Source organism: Berghia stephanieae, chromosome 1, assembly GCF_034508935.2.
Source record: "Berghia stephanieae isolate SIO BIC M18660-M18661 chromosome 1, UCSD_Bste_1.3, whole genome shotgun sequence".
In the NCBI taxonomy this organism is placed as follows: Eukaryota; Metazoa; Mollusca; class Gastropoda; order Nudibranchia; family Aeolidiidae; genus Berghia; species Berghia stephanieae.
The window spans coordinates 42,914,577-42,936,752 of record NC_088360.1 but is presented as its reverse complement, the minus strand read 5'-3'; the positions used below and the strand labels follow the sequence as shown (position 1 = coordinate 42,936,752).

The window sequence follows — 22,176 nt, the reverse complement described above, 5'->3', positions numbered from 1 at the left end:
ATGGTTTCAAGGAGTTTTTTGTTGTTGTTTGTTTTGTTTTGTTGTTTTTTTTCTTTGGGGGGTGGGGGGGGGGGGGGGCTATTTGGTTTGTAGGCTTTTTTTTCATTATTTTTAATTTTAAATGTCTTTTTTTGGTAAATCACATCTTTAAATAAACTGGATAGCATTTGAATGTGACGATAAATCATTGAATAAGATTATTTCAGGGAGTCATCAATGTCATTTATTTTTAAGTTAAAAAGAGCTTCGATGCTGTCATTCTTTTTCATGCATTGAAATAACAAAAATAGAAATAACCACCATTTTTATTTTTACTATCAACACTTTTTTCTACAAAGCTCTCAATAAAATATTCAACAATGACTCATTAGATATCCATCGCCAAAGCCTATCTGACATTAACTCTCTTACCTTGCAGCAATTTTGTCCAATTTCTAATAAAGATAACCAACACCCAACATCAATAGGCTAACACCTGTGCATGCAGTTACTTGTTAGCTCAGTTTATGAAATATTGTTAACGGAAATGCCAAGAGTCCAATATTATAGTGTTTGCTATTTATTACATCTGAACTATACGGGAACCCATGTTTTGGGAGTGTGGATGGAAGTAAACATGTCGATAATTCCTTTTTTAATGCTTACCAATGTCCTTATTTAAAAAAAAGTTTAAAAAAAAAAAATAATTGTGCTACAATATTGTTTTCTTATCACAATAAATATGAGCTTGTCATTTTTTTAAAATGTTCAATCCCTGTAGCGCATTAGGAAGGAACATGTGTTTATCAAGAGATAAGATTTCTCGTAGTGAGCAATTCGTGATTTAAAAAATAAAAATCACATATGTCAAAGCAGGTGTTAAAACCTAAAAGCTTCTTTCTTCCTACATAGTGAATGGCATATTTTATTCTCAAAATTGTTAGCAAATTCCAAATGTGCTAAAATAATTAATTCTTATTTCCAATACAATAACAGCATCAAGATTTGAGTAATTGCTTGTATAACAAGCAAAATTATCTCAGCTTCTTATCTGTATAATTTTAGCCCTAATCTTTATTCTTACAATGCACAGTTGGTAAGTTACATTTGCCATTCTATTTGCAGATTCGGTAATATGTCACATGTTCAAATAACAAACCATCATGATGTTTAATGTCTAACTGTTACATGTAACGTGTAATATTGTTTCAAGCTAAGGGAGACAGAGTGGGTCAAAACTGAGAACATGCAAAATAAAAGTTGCCAAATATACTTCCAAATCTTTAGCTGATAATTCTTTAGTTCGTCATAGAAAGAGCCAAGTAATGTTTCAACGTAAATAAATTTCACCCTGAAATAGTCAAATTCCTCAAAACAGACACAAAAAATTCTGGAAATACAAAAGCAAATGTTGAGTTTAATTTCAGCCTCCAGTAACTAAAGGAAATTTGAACAAATAATATGTTAAGCATGTTCTCAATCTAACCAGCACACACAAACCCTCTAATGGCATATTATTATGACTGTTATCAAGTACAAGCTGAAATGAAAAGGGAATAGTCACAAGGCATGATGAATGTCAAAATCAAAGAGAGGTACCTGAATGGACGCTGAGTGGCTGGGGATGCCTGAAGATATAGAAACGAGAACTGCGGGTCAAAGATGATGATGGGGAAGAAAAAGAAGAGAAAAAAAAAACAAATTCAGGGTAAGGTACTATGCAGGTGTCAGTTGAGGCGAGGGTGTCATAAAAAATTTGAGAAAAAGTTTTAAAAAAAAGAAACAGATGAGAGAATAAAAAAAAGAAATTCTAAAATGGAAAATAAATATGGTATATGGGTCAATTTGTTGAATGTATCAATAAGAAAAAAAAATGAGAAGAAAAGAAGAAAGAAGAGAAAAAAAAAAGGCTGTACGCTCTCAAAATCAAAAGAAAGATTTAGAAAGTATAAATAATTGTTGACTCTGTGGAAAACTAGCATAATATCCCCCTCTAATATTGTTCATCAGTTTTAAAAGTTAAATACATTGTTAAACCATTTACTGTATCATATACACACCAGTTTTCCAAATCCTCATTCTTGCCCATGTTCGACATCGAAATCTTAACTGGATCGTCAATTAAATTATTGTGGGTATTTTATGAGCATAGCACCTAATCTCCCCCCTCCCCCTCCCCTTTCAACAACAGAGTAACTCAACATTATAAAAAAATCTCCCTACAAATAAAACAAAAGAAGGGAAATCTTCAATAAACCAATCAATCTGAAAGATTGAAAGAATAAGAGTAAATAGTAATAGTATGTGCTTGAAAAGAGATAAGTCAACAATGCTTGAAGTCATGGGATAATCATACTTCGATTATAATCGAAATTTTGTTTTTCATTGTTCAAAATGAAAGTGTAGATGCTGAATAAAAACCAACCCAATTGGAACAAAAATGGAATATTCAAACTACAAGCAAAAACCTTTAAACCCAAACATTCACGTCAGAGGGAACAATATTTTCTATGTGAAATAAATATAAAGGATCTTTTCAAAAAATAATCATGATAAAAAAAAATTAATTAAATCAAATAATGGATAATAATAATTCCCCCATCACGAGAATAAAAAATTTAAAAAACATTCTTAGACAGGCAAAACAATTTTTCTCATAACAAAGATAATATACTTTGTCCTTAAAAATAATGCAAGTAAATAAATACAAATAATCTGTTAATAATGAAAAATATCATCAAAACATGATTCCAAATCAGTTTTAAAAAGCAAGCAATATTATCATATTAAAATTAATATATGCAGATTACATGGTGTTTGCTTAAAATTTTACTAAGTTGTAAATACTTTCTGTGAATTAATCAGATGGAGAATTACGAGGTATGAAGAGATTTATCCTTTCTTATTCATATCTTTTCTAATAGAGTGACCCTTTGCAATTGTTGTGCAAATAGTTTTTCCATAACATAATTGGTAGATTTTATCCCATCATATTCACACAATATGGTGAGTGAACGTTCTAAAGTGTTTTTGTGAATGAATAGCTCTCAGCAGTTAACATCTTGGATGTGCTTTAACTCATCAAAATCCGCCCATTTATTGTCATTCAAAGAAAATTAGAAACATATTTTTATATACCTCCATTCAGAGCAGAGATAGAATTGATTGATTATGAATGTGTTGAAAGATTATTGATGATTGTTAGAAAGGAAAGACTATAAACATAATCTAGGGCACAAAATGGACAGCTTGAATGCTAATATTACTTATTGTGTGGCTATGCAGTCTTGTGGTAAGACACTCGCTTTCCGATCTAAAGGTCCTGGATTCTAGTCCCACTTTGAGCAGTGCATTATTGAGTCCTTGGAAAAGGCTCCTTACTCACATTCTCTCACAGTACTCAAGTGAAAATGTGTACCTGGCTGTTAACAGCATTGTCTCTTTTGGAAAAATCACAATATCACCTAACAGGCGTCACATCTTCTCCTGCATGTTAAGTGTTGTGGTTGATTTGAGACCCCTTGTAAAACGCTTTGAGCAAGTTTAGAGGATATTGTGCTATATAAATATTCATTTTGATGTTTATTTTGTCTTTTATTGCTTTTTGGCTGCAATCTTTAAACTTTTCCTGCTTCCTCGTCTTGCTTTTCTCACTCCATCGCAAACTGTGAAGAGAGCTTATTTATAGGCTAAACCAAGTTGATAATCTTCTTGCTTAAATGAATTAACAAATGATGATTGAACTGCTCCCTCTCTCTTTCCCCCCCCCCCTCTCTCTCTCTCTCTCTCTCTCTCTCTCTCTCTCTCTCTCTCTCTCCCCCCCCCCTCTCTCTCTCTCTCTCTCTCTCTCTCTCTCTCTCTCTCTCTCTCTCTCTCTCTCTCTCTCTCTCTCTCTCTCTCTCTTTTCCCTTTTTTTTCCCATGTCATTTTATATGGTCTATGAAATTTCTACTTCAAAAAGATGATATATAACATTTTAAAAATAAATGTTTTGAAAAATGAAATCACACCTCCGGCTAAAGCAAAAACCTTTCAAAACAATTAAGGTTCAGAAAAGAAAAAAGACTTACCAGCGATGACTGTGTTGATACACTCATAAAGCAAGGACATAGCAGATGTACTGAAACATGAGAAATAATCATTTGAAACATATCACCATTGTTAATCTTTGAAATACAACTCTGCATGAAATAAACACACCCAGTATGCCTTCTTTCTTTTGCTATTAAACACAAAAATTGCACCAAAGTGGGTAACAAAAGAGGAATCCAAAAATTAATATATAAATAAATGGTTGTCAAAGATGACAAATGTTAACTTCTGCGAAAAAATGTAAATGTTGCTGCTCAAAGCTCGAAGAAATAGATAATAATGTGAAATTGAATTTAAGCTTCAATGTAATTACAAAAACATATCAAATGAACGTTTCGGGTTTCCCCTTTATCAACAAAACAGGATGAATGAAACACCACAGATGAATGAGATAATGTGGTAGTGGCGTAGTTAAGATGAATAAACACTACCACATTATCTCATTCATCTGTTGTGTTTCATTCATCCTGTTTTGTTGATAAAGGGGAAACCCGAAACGTTCATTTGATATATTTTTGTAATTAAATTGAAGCTTACATTCAATTTCACATTATTATCTACTGCGAAAAAGGAAGCAGACCTGCCATAGTCAACAAACAAAATATCTGTGTAATTTGTGAAAGAAAAACAGAAAATTTGGATGAAAAAAATATGCATCAAACCAAATGTGAAATTATTGTTTTTATGAAAAATGCATTAGAATTGATGTAAAGAGGTCCAGTTTAGCAGAAATAATTAATAATATTTAATTTACTACCAATTAAATAAAACAACAACTAAAATGAATGTGAAAAATCAACGTTTGATCCAACTCTTAAATCCACGCAAACAGTTTTTTATTGCAATTATCAGAGATGTCTCCCAAACCATTATTCCTGAAAATGAGGCAATGAATCTACTTTTTCAAGCCAAATTTTTGACAAGCCAAATTTTTGACTTTTTAAAATTAGATGCAAATTCGACTATTTTTTTAAAAAAATTTTCTTTCTTCATAAATATTTCTAAAGTGACTTTGTCCCACATTAAATCTTTAAAAAACCCCAAAATGCATTTAGTTCAGAAAATATATTTTCATGCAGCGACATCCATTTTCAGATTCATTTTTTTTTTAATACCACAAACTTCTTGCATCATAACAGCAGAAAAATTGTCTTAGGATGGTGTAAGTTACTTGAAGCTCACAAAACCAGGGCAATAGGATTCAATAGTCGTACCGTCACTTCCTTCCTAATGACGTATGGTAACTTAGTAACACTGGCTCTAAACTATCGGAACAATGGCGGACGCCGTATGAAATATTTCTCCGGCGAGCTTAAAAGCGTATCCAGAGGAAAAAAAAACCCATCAATTTGATCATGTTCTGACTTTTACAAATTCTGATCACAAGGCATATGAAAAGGGAATGAAAAGTTCTCGCCAGCATGAAGAATAAAAAGTAAAGATTTTCTTTGTTTAGAACCAAGATGGCCGCCGTTGCCGGGCGCGTGACATCAGACTACTGAATCCAATTATAAGGACATAATGTAATTTTCAAATTTTCATCCCTGGTATCTTACCTGTGTATGAGATTTGTGAGTGGTTCAATCAATTTCTTGCCAAGACGTGGTTCCAATGGAGTCAGGGCACTAAACTGTAATGAGTTTAAATAAAATTATCTCCAACACTAATCACAAAAGAATGATTATACAGTCTATTTGATTTTTTAAAAATGAAGAATTACAAAAAGAGCGACATATTATTACAAAATTATGAAAAATATACTAAAGGATATGCAATCCTCTAAAGTTTTATTTGGTGTTAATTTTCCATTGCTATTTCATTTTAACAATTCACAACAGCTCAGTAAGTTAAAGTGCTGCTTTTTCTATTTATTTTTTTTTTTTTAGAATGAGAAATTTTGAACATTAAAAAAACAATAAAGGTGATCTGTGGAAAACAGTAGTAAAAGTAAACTCGAATGGTCAATCAAACCAAAGTTTAGATAATTTCCTATCATTTGGTACTCTATTTGTTCCATTGCTTTAATTCATTGACAAGCGATCTCAATTTAAAATCCTACACTTTTTTATAAAACACCCTATACCAATACCAAAATGCTCAGAAAGAACAGAAGTTTTTTAAAGATAAAAACGACAAAACAAGAACAATGAAGACAAAACTAATATCCAATATTTACTTCATCATAAAATGAGAAAACCAAAAATTAAGACCGGAAGTTACAAAAATAAAATCATCTTTCTTTATCAATATAAAAGATAAGATAGCAAGACAGTTCTATGTACTATGATCTGGTATAACAATATCTATTACATGAAAGCTCAAAAAAGCATAAGGTATGGTGTAAATTTTACAAATAACTGATTTATGAAATTTCAATTTTCCTATTAAATGACAACATGACAGGCTTGGATTTGTTTACTATAAAAAAAAGTAACATTAAGTTTAAATATTTAGATAGAGCAGATAGTCTTTCTTTTATTTTACCAGAAAGTCCAGTAAAACTTGCTACTCTTCAATAAATAATGAAATTACCGACAAATCATTGGAGTTATAAGGGTGGTAATATCAAAACAAAGGCAATGTGAATTAAAATTCAGGTCACGTTTCAAAATGGGGAGAGTCAATCAATCTACATAATTGAAAACCTTAGTGCTGAAGAATAAAGTCACATTTTCAGTTTTAGCTAATCAATGATTAGTATTAGGCTAAAGCATCATAGATGAATCAACAAAAGTGAATATAAAAGCTTCAAAAAAGAACAAAATAGAAGACACAAAATATTTTGGATAAAAACCCTTCTTCAGCCAATATCAAAAACAGTTAAAAATTTAATACCTCACATTAAATCAAGAGACGGCTTTGGACGTTTTAAAACCCTTTCACTGTTTTCATCATTGGCTGAAATAAGGTTTTGAGCCTGAATGAAATGTGCAGTGTTCAGTATTCTATTCTTTCTTATAGATATTATATTACAGTTTTGTACATTTCTTTTTATAGTCAACTGCTTCACATTCAATTTGACTTTTAGTTGAATCAACAGATATTTTCATGATACTGTCAGGATATTTCAACATAATTTGAATACTTTGATTTAAGCTTTAACCCAGACTTTCTTTTTTTTTAAAACAAAAAACAAAAACAAAAAAAATAACAGTATGTGACGTTGGTCCTTTCAGCAACAGGGCCTTCCTTTGAGATGGAAGCAATCAAAATAGAAAAAATACCAGTTTGATAATCTTGATAAGAACCCAATTGTTGGTGGAAGTGGTCATCAGCTTGAAGAAGAGTGGAGCCAGAGACAAGTAGTTTTTGGGATTCTTTCGAGCCAACTCACATATGACATTTACAGCTGCTGACTGGACACCTGTGTAAAAAAATATATATATATAATCTTTAAATAGTACATTAATGTCTTAATTTTTTTAAATTGAACCAATACATATCATCATCATCAACATCATCATCATCATTAGATTCAACAACATGTCCATTACTGTCTCATACATGAGTTAATATACCTGGATCAGGATCCTCCAGCTTCTCTTTGAGTCGAGGGAAAGCAGGTCTGAGGGCTTCGGGGAATTGTAGGAACACTTTGTACATGATTAAAACTGCCTTCTTACGCAGGTAAGGTCTAGAGGATGACATCTGTAAATATTAGTAAGAATAATAAAATGTAATATTTAAAAGGTTACATCTTGGATTGATATGTGCTGAAAAGGCAAGCTATGCCAGAAAATCAAAATCAACATCAAAATGTCAACTTACTATTGAGGATTAAAGATTAAAGTTTACATTAAACTCCTCTTCAACACATCACAGTTTTATCTAAACAAGCCAAAGGACAATGAATGGAAGGAAGAATGCTTAATATCAAATGAGTAGTATAGACATTAAAAAAAAAAAAAAAACGAAAGTGGCTGACATTGTTAATACTGTTATGAAAACCAAATGAAAATGGGCGAGACACATTGCAATAATGACAGTAATAATTGGACAAAAAGATGAACGCCAATGTCAGTGTAAAGTAAACAAATCAAAAGGTAGACAGAGAACGCACTGAAAAGAAGACATTCAGCAACATGCCATGATAAACTGGCTTGAAAAGCTGCAGATCGCAGTGAACTGAGAAGTTTGGTGAAGTGTTCCTTCCTATAGTGAAAGGACTCAGCCTGGTTAACAGTAGCAGGTAAAAGGTAATCTCTATTTTGCAATAAAGTCCATCTACATGTGGTCCATAAGCTTCAAGTTGAAAGTTCTAGTATAAAACCCTTTTCAACATACTTTAAAACAATAAGTGAGATAGAACACTACTCACACATTAGCTTTATAAATTAAATTACAGTTCTTTTGTTCCTTTGATCTCAGCAAATGGTTCAGACAATGGAATTTTGGTGAGCTTTGAACATTGGTAGCTTTTCAAAACAAAAATGGTTTTTTACCAGGGTCATGATATCATTGGCCAAATCCTTGGCCAGGTCAGGAGTCAGGAAACAAGACAATCCACTCAATGCCACTCCAGAGTCGTACATGTTCTGACTACTCATGTCCTAGATGGATGAAACAATTAAATAGAATTAGTCAATAGCAGTGACAAATTTCTGACGTGTCTTTGACACTGTGAATGGAAAATACTCTAAATTCGCAGTTGGACGAAAGAAAACAAGTCATAAACATCAAGTGTACAAAAAAAAAAAGACAATATGTGCATTGTTTTCTCAAAAGATGGTGCTGTATAACTAGTTTTTAAAAAGACACTTCCGTAAACACTTTAAAAGAAAATTTAGAAGAAAAATATACACAAATATCTACAATTTGCTCAAAAGAACGATTCAAAAAAGAATTTAAAAATATCTAGGTAGGTTTATCATGGTGGAGAACAGATCAAAATGTAAACTTTTTGATGCATCTTGATTAATAACACAATCATTATGGACACATCAATAAAAAATATTGGTTTTGCACCAATGGCAATTCTCATCCAATGGCAAAGACACAGGTTAGTGTAAATGAGAGTGAGAATTCTTCAACCTGTGACAATGATCTGATTAGTTTATTGTTTGGTGCACAAACACATGCATGATGAAAAATACAGTTTGTATGACATTGAATTGAAAATAATCTTTAATCGTGACCCCTCCCCCCTCCATTCTTTTTAACCTAAAAATTAATGAATAAATAAAAAAATTAATTCATTCAAATATCTTTATACATTCTTATGATCACCGCCTTTATATATTAAGAATATAAATTTATGTCCTAGGAAACATTAAGTCAAAAGAGCATTTCATATTGTGACAAGAGCATGGTTTTCTTGTCTCTCTGTCATGGTGCTCTAAGCCAGACACAGCTGCATTTTCATTCAAACCATTATTATATTAAAACTTTACCTATTCTTTTCATTATATATAAAGATCATATCAGTAACTTGAATATCTACATACCAGATTAAATGTTACCCTCATATTTTACAACACTTTACAATAGATATATAACAAACCCATAGGGCCACACAGAGACTATTATAAAAATGAATGTACAACATGCTTCAAATTGAAACCTCTCATCAATACACGGAAGTGAGGGGAAAATACCGCATACCCCAAATACATGTAAAAAACAAAAAAAAAAACAATTAAAGACTAGAAACATGTTTGTCTTTCTTTTAAATAATTTTAAAACCAATTACAGATGTCAGATAATGAACAAATTAAAAACATCTTTAAAAATAAAATACACTGAAGTGTACTGGATGGTCACAAAATAAAATTGATAAAAATAATTTCCCTTTATTCATCCCTAAGGGAAAATTTCTCTTGAGGATCTATTCCAAGGGAAGACTGGAATAACCCAGGCATCAGCCACAGTGCAGCGCCGCAAAGTGAGCTAAGGCTAGATAACTTGCTAAGGCCACACAGCGTAATGGGTAGTTGAACTAGGTACCTTTCGGGTACGAAGCAAAGACCATACTGCTGAGTCACACTGTACAACAACAAACAGCACTCCTCATCGTTGTTTTTATGTTTTCAGAGGCTTAACAGCACTTGCAACACACATGGGTCAGAAGAAGATGGACGGTAGATTTAGAATGAATGGGAGATAAGTGGTAGAAATATACCTCTCTACCAAGACTGCGACAAAATTTTGCTGGATATTTTTCATTTGCCAAGAATAAAATAAGCTGTCTAAAATTGATTATGATTCCCTACTCAATCTCAATTGGCTTTAAGTAAGCTATTTATGCAAATTCATCAAACCGCATGACAAGATTCTTCAAAATGTGTGAACCATTACTACTGTCATAACAGTCTTGTTCTATTTCTTTTATGTGGTTCCTCCTGCCATCAGACCCAATAATCTCGAATTTATCCTCGTTTTTTTTTGTAGTGGTATATGTCGCTTGTCTACTTATGAATACCATACTAGTCAATAAAAGAGTATCTTCCATCAGATCTAAGATTAAGTCTACGTCAATGCTGGAATTGAGACAGATTTGCTTTAAAGTGAATTGGGTATGATGTCAACTGAACATAAACTATCTTTTTTTTAAAATGAGCTTTTATATAGTGCAACATGAAATTGACTCAAAGCACTTTACAAGGGGGCTTTAGCCAACAGCAAAACTTAACATATAGGACATAACATGATAACTGTAAGGCATTATTACAATCATTTTCAACAGAGACAATGTTTTTACTAGTCAGGTACTCATTTTACACCTGAGTATATGAAAAATTGTAAGTAAAGAGCGTTTTACACAGGACACAGCAAGACTTGAATCAAGGACTTATAGGTCCCCAAGCAGCAAGTCATACAGCCTTTCAGACCAATACAATAATCAAATGGATGACATCCCAAAAAAACAATTATAATAAAATAGCAATTGAGCATGAGCATAAATCACTAAAATTGTAAGAGTGTATGAGTGTGCAATATTCTGTACATGTATCTCAGAATATTTTTCAAAGAAAAAAACAAAAAACAAAAAAACTAACTAAAACAGGACAATGGAGAAAACAATTTACATTGGTTTTCGCCTAGCGCATGGAAATCGAGAAATAAGGAAACAGTACATTACAAAGCAGCTTTAATTCCTGAATATATGACGTTCCTGGCATTTGAAAAAAAAAAATTATCCACAGTACTGTATTTGCTTTTACTTGTTACTTTTTAGTTGTTGTTTGTTCATATTTTGGTCTTTCCAACACAATTTTCATTGCAACTATCCTGATCCATCCAAAAACCAAAATTTTTGGATGAAAATAATGAAAGCATTGAGAAGAATTCATGATCTTAAGCATACCCTAGTGCTACATGACGTTTCTAAAAACATTTTACTGGAACTGCAATTACAATTTTTCAAGTCCTACATTCCGAGTGATGAATTCTTTTTCCAAAAGTTCAAATAAAAACTGAACCAAATCAGTGTTACTGCTCTCTTGGTGAAGGGTCAACTCTGCATTTATAACCAAATAAATAATAGAAGAAATCATGATTTGAAAGAGATTCAGAGCTGCCAATAATGGGTTTAATGAGTAAAATCTATATCACACTATCTTTAAGTTTTTTACTACAATGCAAAACTAGATGAGTAACTGCCATGACAACTGCACTCTTGAGTGTCAGTATAACACAAATATCATATTTGTAATATGACAATATGGCTGCAAATGCTCGATCTGCCTCATTGTTTGAACAGCAGGAGACTATTTGCACAAATGCGGAACACATAGCTGGCAACCAATTTGAGAAAAGGCAGAAATAATAGATTGATTTCTTTTTTTTTGTTTCAAAAGTAACTAGAGGAAAAAATGTTTGCTTTAACTAAACCCTTGACTAAATTTGACAGGAAATCTTTAAAAAAAGTGTTTTCACATTCATAAAAAATCTTGATCCCTACATCGTCTGCCAAAGGACAAGAAAGTCAATCAGCCGTTTTACTAAAACAATTTATGAGCACAAATAGTATCATGATGAGCTGCATTATTCATTGTGAATATCTAACAAAAAGCATTGGCATCAAGTTTATGAATCTGGCAGCAAAAGTATATTGGGGTGATTGATGTAAAATAAAGAAAATAAAAGGGATAAAAATTAAGCCTGCCATGATTACAAGTCATGGTATATAAAGAAAGTTATGGGGTATCTGCTGGTCTTGATTGAACACATAAATGGGACAAAAATGAAGCCTGCATCTGCCATCATTGCTAGCCATAATATACAAAGAGAATTATGTGGTGTCTGTTGGTCTTGAATGAGAAAACATTTGTCTAAGCGCAGAAAATCAAAAGGACATAATCAAGTATTGATAATATGGTGGAAGACAACATCTTTTTCTGCTAGAGTATCGATTACAAATTAATCATTCACTTGAAATTGACAACCATACCTTGAGGTTTTAAAAACAACTAATATTCCCATCACCAGCTGTTTTAAATCCCTTTCATCCTTTTCTAGTCATGACTTTTTCAGTCAAAGAGAATATTGTCATTCAATTCAAAAAAGTTTAATTCCTTTTCAACAGTGACGGATAAAGGATTGAAAAAGCGTAAAAATGAACATTTTGAATTATGCTATCTCTCTATGTTCAAAGTCAAACACAAGTAAATCAAAAAATACCATATGCTTCAAATTGATGTCAGATAAAAAGGACTATTTAAGCTTTGGTGAATATAATGACATATATTTACAGTGAATTTGAAGAAAGTGCTTCCTTTTGAGAGATAGAGTTTACTGAATTATTCTTCTGCAAAATATCCTCTTATATACCCGATCAACATTACAATCTTACACGAGAACCATGATTTCTCCAAAACATCACATTTTGTTTATTAAACTCAAGCAAGGTGTTTGTCACCGATTCATGAGTCACAAATGCAATAAATTTTGTTTTGAAATCATCCATCCAGGTATGAGCAACCAAGATGAGACCATAATTTGATAATGTAAAAAAAAAACAAACCCTGGCAAAACTAGTATCAGTCTGATACATGGAACCCATCGACCTATTCATCTTTTCAGGAGGTGTAAGTTGCAATACTGGTACACCAGTACACTACCCGAAGGATGTGTCTATCTTTTTCCTTTCTGATATTGTCAAAAGACACACTTACATCTTTATTCCGCTATTGAGGGGGAGAGGGGGGGGGGGGGGCATTAGTATCTAAAGTTATCACATTTTGTAAAAAAAACAAAAACAAAGAACAAACATGATTCACTTTGCAACAATTTCAACTCTTTATCCGTCATAATATTCCCCGTGTGGTGTCCGGGGTCCCTCAACTGAGAGGGTCAAGAATAGCCCAACGCCAAGCCAGCGTGTCGTAAAAGGCGACTAATGGTGTGTGATTCCCCCATCTTTGAGTCACCTGGTCCTCCAGGTTGGGGGTTGGCAAAGGGTTACACCCCTTTCCGTTAAACTCAAACCGTTACAGAAACACAGACAGACAAACCAAATCCTTTTTTTAGCTTGGGCGACCGAAGAGTTTCTGGAATTACAGAATTTATGAAGGACAACAGACAAAGCCGAAAGGACTCTGCTGACCCGATGACGTCTTCGCCAAACAAGCAGCTTCGAATTGCGTCGTGGAACGTTCGCACCATGTATGAAGCAGGAAAAAGCTCTCAAGTTGTGACTGAGATGAGAAGATACAGGCTGCATATACTTGGAGTAAGCGAAACCCACTGGATACAATCCGGACAGAAACACCTCAAGTCTGGGGAGAAGATTTTATATTCAGGGAGAGGGGACGGGATTCATACACAGGGAGTAGGAATAATTCTAAGCAAGTTTGCCCAGAAGTCACTGAGAGGATGGGAACAATGCGGAGAAAGGATCATCATGGCGTCCTTTACAACACGGAGTAAGAAGATCAGCATGAACATTGTACAGATCTATGCCCCAACAAATGATGCAACAGATGAGGACAAAGATACATTTTATGGTCTGCTACAACAAGTCATTGACAAGTTGCCAAGGAAAGACATCAACATATTGATGGGAGATGCTAATGCAAAAGTGGGACAGGATAACGTAGGCTATGAAGGTATCATGGGACGTCATGGCATGGGAGAAATGAATGATAATGGTGAGAGATTTGCAAATTTCTGTGCATTCAACAGTTTGGTGATTGGAGGATCAGTGTTCCCCCATAAGAGGATCCACAAAGCAACTTGGGTCTCACCAGATGGTGTGACAGAGAATCAGATTGATCATTTTTGTATCTCTCGTAGATTCAGACGTTCATTGGAAGATGTGACAGTACGGAGAGGGGCAGATGTTGGATCAGACCACCACCTGCTATTGGCAAAGCTTAAGCTCCGACTCAGAAAACACGGGGCCAGATCACATACAAGAAGAAAATTCGAGGTGAATGCACTTGATGGGGAAAAGAATGAGGAATTCAAACTACAATTGAGTAATAGATTCCAACCTCTTACTGAGCTCGAGGAGGACATAGATGTAGAGTCACATTGGGCAAAGATCAAGGAAGTTTACATAACAACTTGCCACGAGGTATTGGGGGTAAAGAAATCGGAACATAAAGAATGGATAAGTCCAACCACCTTGGACCTTATTGAAAAGAGGAGAACAAGGAAGGAACAAGTGAATGCAAGCCGAACAAGGGCTTCAAGACTGGATGCACAAGAGCAGTATCGAGCCATAGCTAAGGAAGTCAAAAGATCTGTGAAGAAAGACAAGGAAGCATTCATGAACAGACTTGCAGAGAAAGCAGAAGCAGCAGCGACTGGAGGACACATGAGGATCCTTTATCAAACTACCAAGACACTTGCTGGAAAATATGGGAAACCAGAGGTACCAGTCAAAGACAAAGATGGGAAAACTATTTTTGGAAAAGAGGCTCAATCTGAACGATGGAGGGAACATTTCAACTGCCTTCTGAACAGACCACCACCAGACAACCAGCCAGAAATTTTGCCTGCAAGGAATGAGCTACCAATTAGCTGTGATCCACCATCGATAGCAGAGATTGTGGGTGCCATTAACAAGATGAAAAGGGGGAAAGCTGCTGGACCAGACCAGATTCCACCGGAGGCTCTAAAAGTTGATGCGGAAAGAAATGCTGAGGCCCTGCACCCACTATTTGAGAGAATCTGGAATGACGGGATATTCCCAAAGGATTGGAAGGAAGGACATCTTATCAAGCTTCCAAAGAAAGGGGACCTCAGTAATTGTAATAATTATCGAGGCATCACTCTTCTTTCTATCCCAGGAAAGGTTTTCAACCGTATTATTTTAGAGAGAATTAAGAATGCAACAGATGCTAAACTGCGGGACGAACAGGCAGGTTTTCGGAAAAAACCGTTCAACCACCGACCAGATTGCCTCTCTGCTGAGTCATAGTGGAACAGTCTATAGAATGGAACTCTCCTCTTATTGTCAACTTTCTGGATTACGAGAAGGCTTTCGACAGTATTGACAGAGCAACATTGTGGAAAATTCTGGCACATTATGGACTCCCTGAAAAGATAGTAAACCTCATTAAGGAAATGTATGAAGGATCAAGTTGCAGGGTTGTACATGAAGATCAGCTGACTGACAGCTTTGAAATTAAGACTGGTGTCAAGCAGGGATGCTTGCTCTCTCCATTCCTGTTCATCCTTGCCATTGATTGGCTAATGAAGGAAACCTCCAAAGGGAGAAGAAATGGGATACAGTGGACCCCCTGGACACAGTTGGATGATCTGGATTTTGCAGATGATCTGGCTCTTTTGTCCCACACCCAGGACCAGATGCAAACAAAAACCACAATTATAAACAGCCTCTCGGAATCAATTGGTCTAAGAATACACCCTGCAAAGTCAAAGGTCTTGAGGATAGGTACGCGTCAAAGGGAGCAGATCAAAGTAAAAGATCAGGAACTCGAAGATATAGACACTTTCTGCTATCTCGGAAGTATAATTGACAAGGATGGAGGCACGGAAGCAGAGGTGAAAGCACGAATAGGAAAGGCACAGGCTGCATTCACATCTTTGAACAGAGTTTGGAGAACTAAAGATATCTCCCTTCAACTAAAGCTAAGACTTTTCAACTCAAACGTGAAGTCTGTCCTACTGTATGGATGTGAAACTTGGAACGCATCACAGGCATGTATAAGGAGGGTACAGATTTTTGTAAACAGGTGCATGCGTAAGCTACTCAGAATAAAATGGATGGATAGAATAAAAAATGAAGAAGTATGGAAAAGAACACAGCAGAAACCAGTAGGAGAGGATATAGGAAGAAGACGATGGAGGTGGATTGGACACACGCTTAGAAAGAATGACTCAACTATAACAAAGAAAGTATTGGACTGGAACCCTCAGGGCAGAAGATCAAGGGAAGGCCACGAGGAACATGGAGAAGAATTAAAGAAGCTGATATACAGAGAAGTGGTAAGACCTGGAATGAGATAAAAAAGTTGGCTCAGGATAGAGAAGGATGGAAACTGTTTGTCTGTGGCCTATACCCTGACCCAGGGTGAAAAAGGCAATGATGATGATGATGATCCGTCATAATAAGAGAAATCATCATTGCTTTCATGATGAATATAGAAAAAAATAAATAAGCATTTTTGTTAATGGAAGAAAACCCTTTCAAACCAAAGAAAAAGGTCAGACCAAAAGAGTTTTTAAATTGGAGTACCAAGTTCTTGACATACAGAATTAAAAATTCCATTGATTGACACTTGAGGGTGGAAAAACAAAAAAGGTCATATTGTCCATAAAACAGTTAATACATATATCCCAATACAAACTGTTATTGAGGTTATCACAGATCTCATACAACAAAATAAAAAGGGGAGATGACATGTTTGAAAACTTTTTATTTTGGAAAAAAAAGGGGGAATTGGAAGACAAGCTATAACATGAGAAAGTCTATATCACAAAGAAATTGATTTGTGAAACAATATAGTAAGCAACACCATCTCATTAATTTATTATGGTCAGATAAGGACACATAATTGTCACTGTCCCTTTATTTTTCTCATTTTGACCTACTCATATATCTTAGAAAAGGCTTTAAATTTAATGCTAAAAATATTATGCACGCAATATCTGTTCAAATTCTTTACTGAGCTTGTAGGGAGAGAAAATATAAAGCAAGCTAATAAAGGAAATTTTACTCCAAAAAACTTATTCTATAGACTATGGACAGACTTTGCATGCTGGTTTCGAGATCATTTTTTACTATTGGAGGAAGCGACTAATGAAACCCATCAAATAAAGACCTGCTTGAGAACGTAACCAATTCCCTATTTTGAGAAAAAAAAATGAAGATTGTAAAGGTTAAAAATTTGTATGGCTAAAACACACAGGGCTGTTTCAAAGAAGTTATTTTTGGTAACGAGTCAACATAAAAACATCAGCAAATCAATGTTATTTAAAAACTTGAAATTGTCTGTGTCACTTAGTCTTTCCCTTGTTGAATAATGAAAAATAATCAAACCATACTCTATCATCAACAATAATAAGGCAGTATTAGTGGCAGTGAATTGCTTTTTAGAGTGCCAAAAAAAAGTGACAAAGTATTGGAACCTTTTGGCACAGCCTTAACTTATTTTGAAAAGCCTGAGATTAAATCACTACTACGGTTATATCATGAATATTTACAATTAATATGAACAACACAAGTAACATGGATGATCTGGTTTTTGCAAAGATTGGCTCTTTTGTCCCCCCCCGGGGCCCAGATGAAAAACAAAAACCCAATTAAACAGCCCTGGGAATAAATTTGGCCCTAAAATACACCCTGCAAAGTAAAGGGTTTTGGGGAAAAGGTACGCGTCAAAGGGAGCAGATAAAAAGTAAAAAAAATCAGGAACCCCAAAGATATAACACTTTCGGGCTATCCGGAATTAAAATTTGCCAAGGATGGGGCAGGGAAGCAGGGTGAAAGCACGAATGGGAAAAGGCACGGGGCTGTTTCACACTTTAAAACAATTTTGGGGGAGAACTAAAGAAAATCCCCCTTTCAACAAAAAGGCTAAGACTTTTCAACCCCAAACGTGAAGTCTGCCTATGTATGGATGTAAAAATTTGGGAACCACCGGGCCCATGAAATTAGGGGGAAACAGATTTTTTTTAAACAGGTGATGGTAAGTACTCAGAAAAAAATTTGGATGGAAAGAATAAAAAAATAGAAGTAGGGAAAAAGGAAAACCAAAAAGCAGAAACCTAGGAGAGGAATAGGAAAAAGGACGATGGAGGGGGATTGGCCCCACACGTTTAGAAAGAATGACTCAACTATAACAAAGAAATTTTTGGGACGGGAAACCCCTCGGGGCCCGGAAGATAAAGGGGAAGGCCAGGGAGGAACAGGGGAAGAAAAATTTAAAAGCTGTTTAAAACAGAGAAGGGGTAAGACCTGGAATGAAATAAAAAATTGGGCTCAGGATGAGAAGGAGGGAAAAACTGTTTGTTTTTGGGGCCATACCCTGACCCAGGGTGAAAAAGGCAATGAAATGATGATGATCCGTCATAATAAAAAAAATCATCTTTGCTTCTTGGGGAAAATAGAAAAAAATAAATAAGCATTTTTGTTAATGGAAAAAAAAACCCTTTAAAACCCAAAGGGAAAAAGGTCAGCCCAAAAAGATTTTTTAAATTTTGGGTCCCAAAGTTTTTGAATACAGAAAAAAAATTCTTTGATTGAAAATTTGGGGGGGTTGGAAAAAAAAAAAAGGTATATTGTCCAAAAAACATTTTAAAACTAAACCCCAAACAAACTTTTATTGAGGTTATCACAAATCCCCAAAAAACAAAAAAAAAAAGGGGAGATGACATTTTTAAAAAACTTTTTATTTTGGAAAAAAAAGGGGGGAATTGGAAGACAAGAAAAACATGAGAAAGTCCCATATCACAAAAAAATTGATTTGGAAACAATTTAGTTTAAACAACAAAACCCTCTCATTAAATTTTTATGGTCGATAAAAGGGCACATTTAAATTTTCATGTCCCTTTTTTTTTTCTCATTTTTACCTTTTCAAATATCTTAAAAAGGCTTTAAAATTTTAAAGCTAAAAATATTATTTCACGCAATATCTGGGAAATTCTTTACTGAGCTTGTAGTAGAGAAAATATAAAGCAAGCTAATAAAGGGAAATTTTACTCCAAAAAACTTATTCTAGGGGCGATGGACAGACTTTGCATGCTGTTTTGAGATCATTTTTTTCTATTGGAGGAAAACGTCTAATGGAAAAACCCCCAGAAAAAAGACATGCTGAGAAATTACCAAAAACCCATTTTTAGAAAAAAAAAAAAGATTGTAATAGGTTAAAAAATAGTATGGCTAAAAAAAACGGCTGTTTTTAAAAGTTTTTTTTTTAACGTTTAACCCTAAAAAAAAATCACAAATCAATTTTTTATTTTTAAAAAACTTTAAAAAATTTTCTGGTCCAAATTTTTTTTTTTTTGTTGGGAAAAATGAAAAATAATCAAACCCAAAACCCATCATCAAAATTTTAGCAGTATTAGTGGCAGTAAATGGCTTTTAGGTGCCAAAAAAAGTTTACAAAGTTTGACCTTTGGACAGCCTTAAACTTATGTTTTAAAAAACCTGAGATTTTAAAATTTCTTTCTAGCGGTTTTATTTGGTGAAATTTAAAAATTTTAATATGACAACCACAAGTAACATGAAATGAAGCATGTTCATTTGTTTCTCGTTTTCTTATACATTTCCATACCAACTCAGTACAAATGTGTGATATATACACAGACACACACACACAGGCTTGCATGCATGATCCATTTCCACTCTTAGGCATAAAATTAAATATTTATATTCGATTTTCCACAATATATATGCATCAATGAATTTTTCAAGATATCCATTCTGAATGCCATTATGAGTGCACGGGTGAAGTTATTTTTAAGTCGCAATGAATCAGTTTCTTCAAAGTAGAAAGATCTCATCAGTTTTAATGAAGCAAGAAGGTTTATCTCAAATCAACTCTAAGGGATAATATCAACAAACAAAATCTCACAATGCAAAAAGAAAATGACTAGATGCAATGACGCAATAGCTCAATTAAAGGGGACTAGTTCAAAGAAGAAGTAGACTAAGATCTAATAGTATCGCAAACTAGAGGCTGATCAAAGGAAAAAATTATTCCACAAAAAAGACATCAAATTGTATCCTTGAATGTGGATCTCACTAAGGGCAGAAAAATACCAAGAGGTTTAACTTCAGTACAAAACATAGAAAAGTCTTGTGGAAAGAGACAATGAAAAAGAGGGGATATCAAGAGTGAACCTCAGCAGAAATTCTTCTGACCAGCACCACGAGGCACTGATTTTGATTAAACTCTTTTAATGATGGATATTATAAGTTGTATTGTGGAGCTAGAAAATGGATATTAAAGGGAAAATATATTGGTAAAAATAAAATTATTGAATGATTTATATATCATTTTTGTATCTCTCGTAGATTCAGACGTTCATTGGAAGATGTGACAGTACGGAGAGGGGCAGATGTTGGATCAGACCACCACCTGCTATTGGCAAAGCTTAAGCTCCGACTCAGAAAACACGGGGCCAGATCACATACAAGAAGAAAATTCGAGGTGAATGCACTTGATGGGGAAAAGAATGAGGAATTCAAACTACAATTGAGTAATAGATTCCAACCTCTTACTGAGCTCGAGGAGGACATAGATGTAGAGTCACATTGGGCAAAGATCAAGGAAGTTTACATAACAACTTGCCACGAGGTATTGGGGGTAAAGAAATCGGAACATAAAGAATGGATAAGTCCAACCACCTTGGACCTTATTGAAAAGAGGAGAACAAGGAAGGAACAAGTGAATGCAAGCCGAACAAGGGCTTCAAGACTGGATGCACAAGAGCAGTATCGAGCCATAGCTAAGGAAGTCAAAAGATCTGTGAAGAAAGACAAGGAAGCATTCATGAACAGACTTGCAGAGAAAGCAGAAGCAGCAGCGACTGGAGGACACATGAGGATCCTTTATCAAACTACCAAGACACTTGCTGGAAAATATGGGAAACCAGAGGTACCAGTCAAAGACAAAGATGGGAAAACTATTTTTGGAAAAGAGGCTCAATCTGAACGATGGAGGGAACATTTCAACTGCCTTCTGAACAGACCACCACCAGACAACCAGCCAGAAATTTTGCCTGCAAGGAATGAGCTACCAATTAGCTGTGATCCACCATCGATAGCAGAGATTGTGGGTGCCATTAACAAGATGAAAAGGGGGAAAGCTGCTGGACCAGACCAGATTCCACCGGAGGCTCTAAAAGTTGATGCGGAAAGAAATGCTGAGGCCCTGCACCCACTATTTGAGAGAATCTGGAATGACGGGATATTCCCAAAGGATTGGAAGGAAGGACATCTTATCAAGCTTCCAAAGAAAGGGGACCTCAGTAATTGTAATAATTATCGAGGCATCACTCTTCTTTCTATCCCAGGAAAGGTTTTCAACCGTATTATTTTAGAGAGAATTAAGAATGCAACAGATGCTAAACTGCGGGACGAACAGGCAGGTTTTCGGAAAAACCGTTCAACCACCGACCAGATTGCCTCTCTGCGAGTCATAGTGGAACAGTCTATAGAATGGAACTCTCCTCTTATTGTCAACTTTCTGGATTACGAGAAGGCTTTCGACAGTATTGACAGAGCAACATTGTGGAAAATTCTGGCACATTATGGACTCCCTGAAAAGATAGTAAACCTCATTAAGGAAATGTATGAAGGATCAAGTTGCAGGGTTGTACATGAAGATCAGCTGACTGACAGCTTTGAAATTAAGACTGGTGTCAAGCAGGGATGCTTGCTCTCTCCATTCCTGTTCATCCTTGCCATTGATTGGCTAATGAAGGAAACCTCCAAAGGGAGAAGAAATGGGATACAGTGGACCCCCTGGACACAGTTGGATGATCTGGATTTTGCAGATGATCTGGCTCTTTTGTCCCACACCCAGGACCAGATGCAAACAAAAACCACAATTATAAACAGCCTCTCGGAATCAATTGGTCTAAGAATACACCCTGCAAAGTCAAAGGTCTTGAGGATAGGTACGCGTCAAAGGGAGCAGATCAAAGTAAAAGATCAGGAACTCGAAGATATAGACACTTTCTGCTATC

The 22,176-nt window shown here is 34.8% G+C and overlaps 1 protein-coding gene across 3 annotated transcripts in view; it reads right to left on the bottom strand.

Moving 5' to 3' along the window:
- The window catches only part of LOC144975177 (AP-3 complex subunit delta-1-like), a 54,679-nt gene that overhangs the window by 21,212 nt on the left and 11,291 nt on the right, over positions 1–22,176 (bottom strand). For 2 of the 3 annotated variants that reach the window (XM_078918990.1, XM_078918978.1), the window contains exons 5-10: positions 8,514–8,621; positions 7,590–7,719; positions 7,296–7,435; positions 5,628–5,701; positions 4,050–4,099; positions 1,579–1,628 (exon numbers count right to left, since the gene is read on the bottom strand). In XM_078918990.1, coding sequence (XP_078775116.1) covers positions 1,579–1,628; positions 4,050–4,099; positions 5,628–5,701; positions 7,296–7,435; positions 7,590–7,719; positions 8,514–8,621 — 552 coding nt within the window. The remainder of the gene's footprint in view (positions 1–1,578; positions 1,629–4,049; positions 4,100–5,627; positions 5,702–7,295; positions 7,436–7,589; positions 7,720–8,513; positions 8,622–22,176) is intronic. The other variant, XM_078918998.1, reaches the window with a different exon arrangement.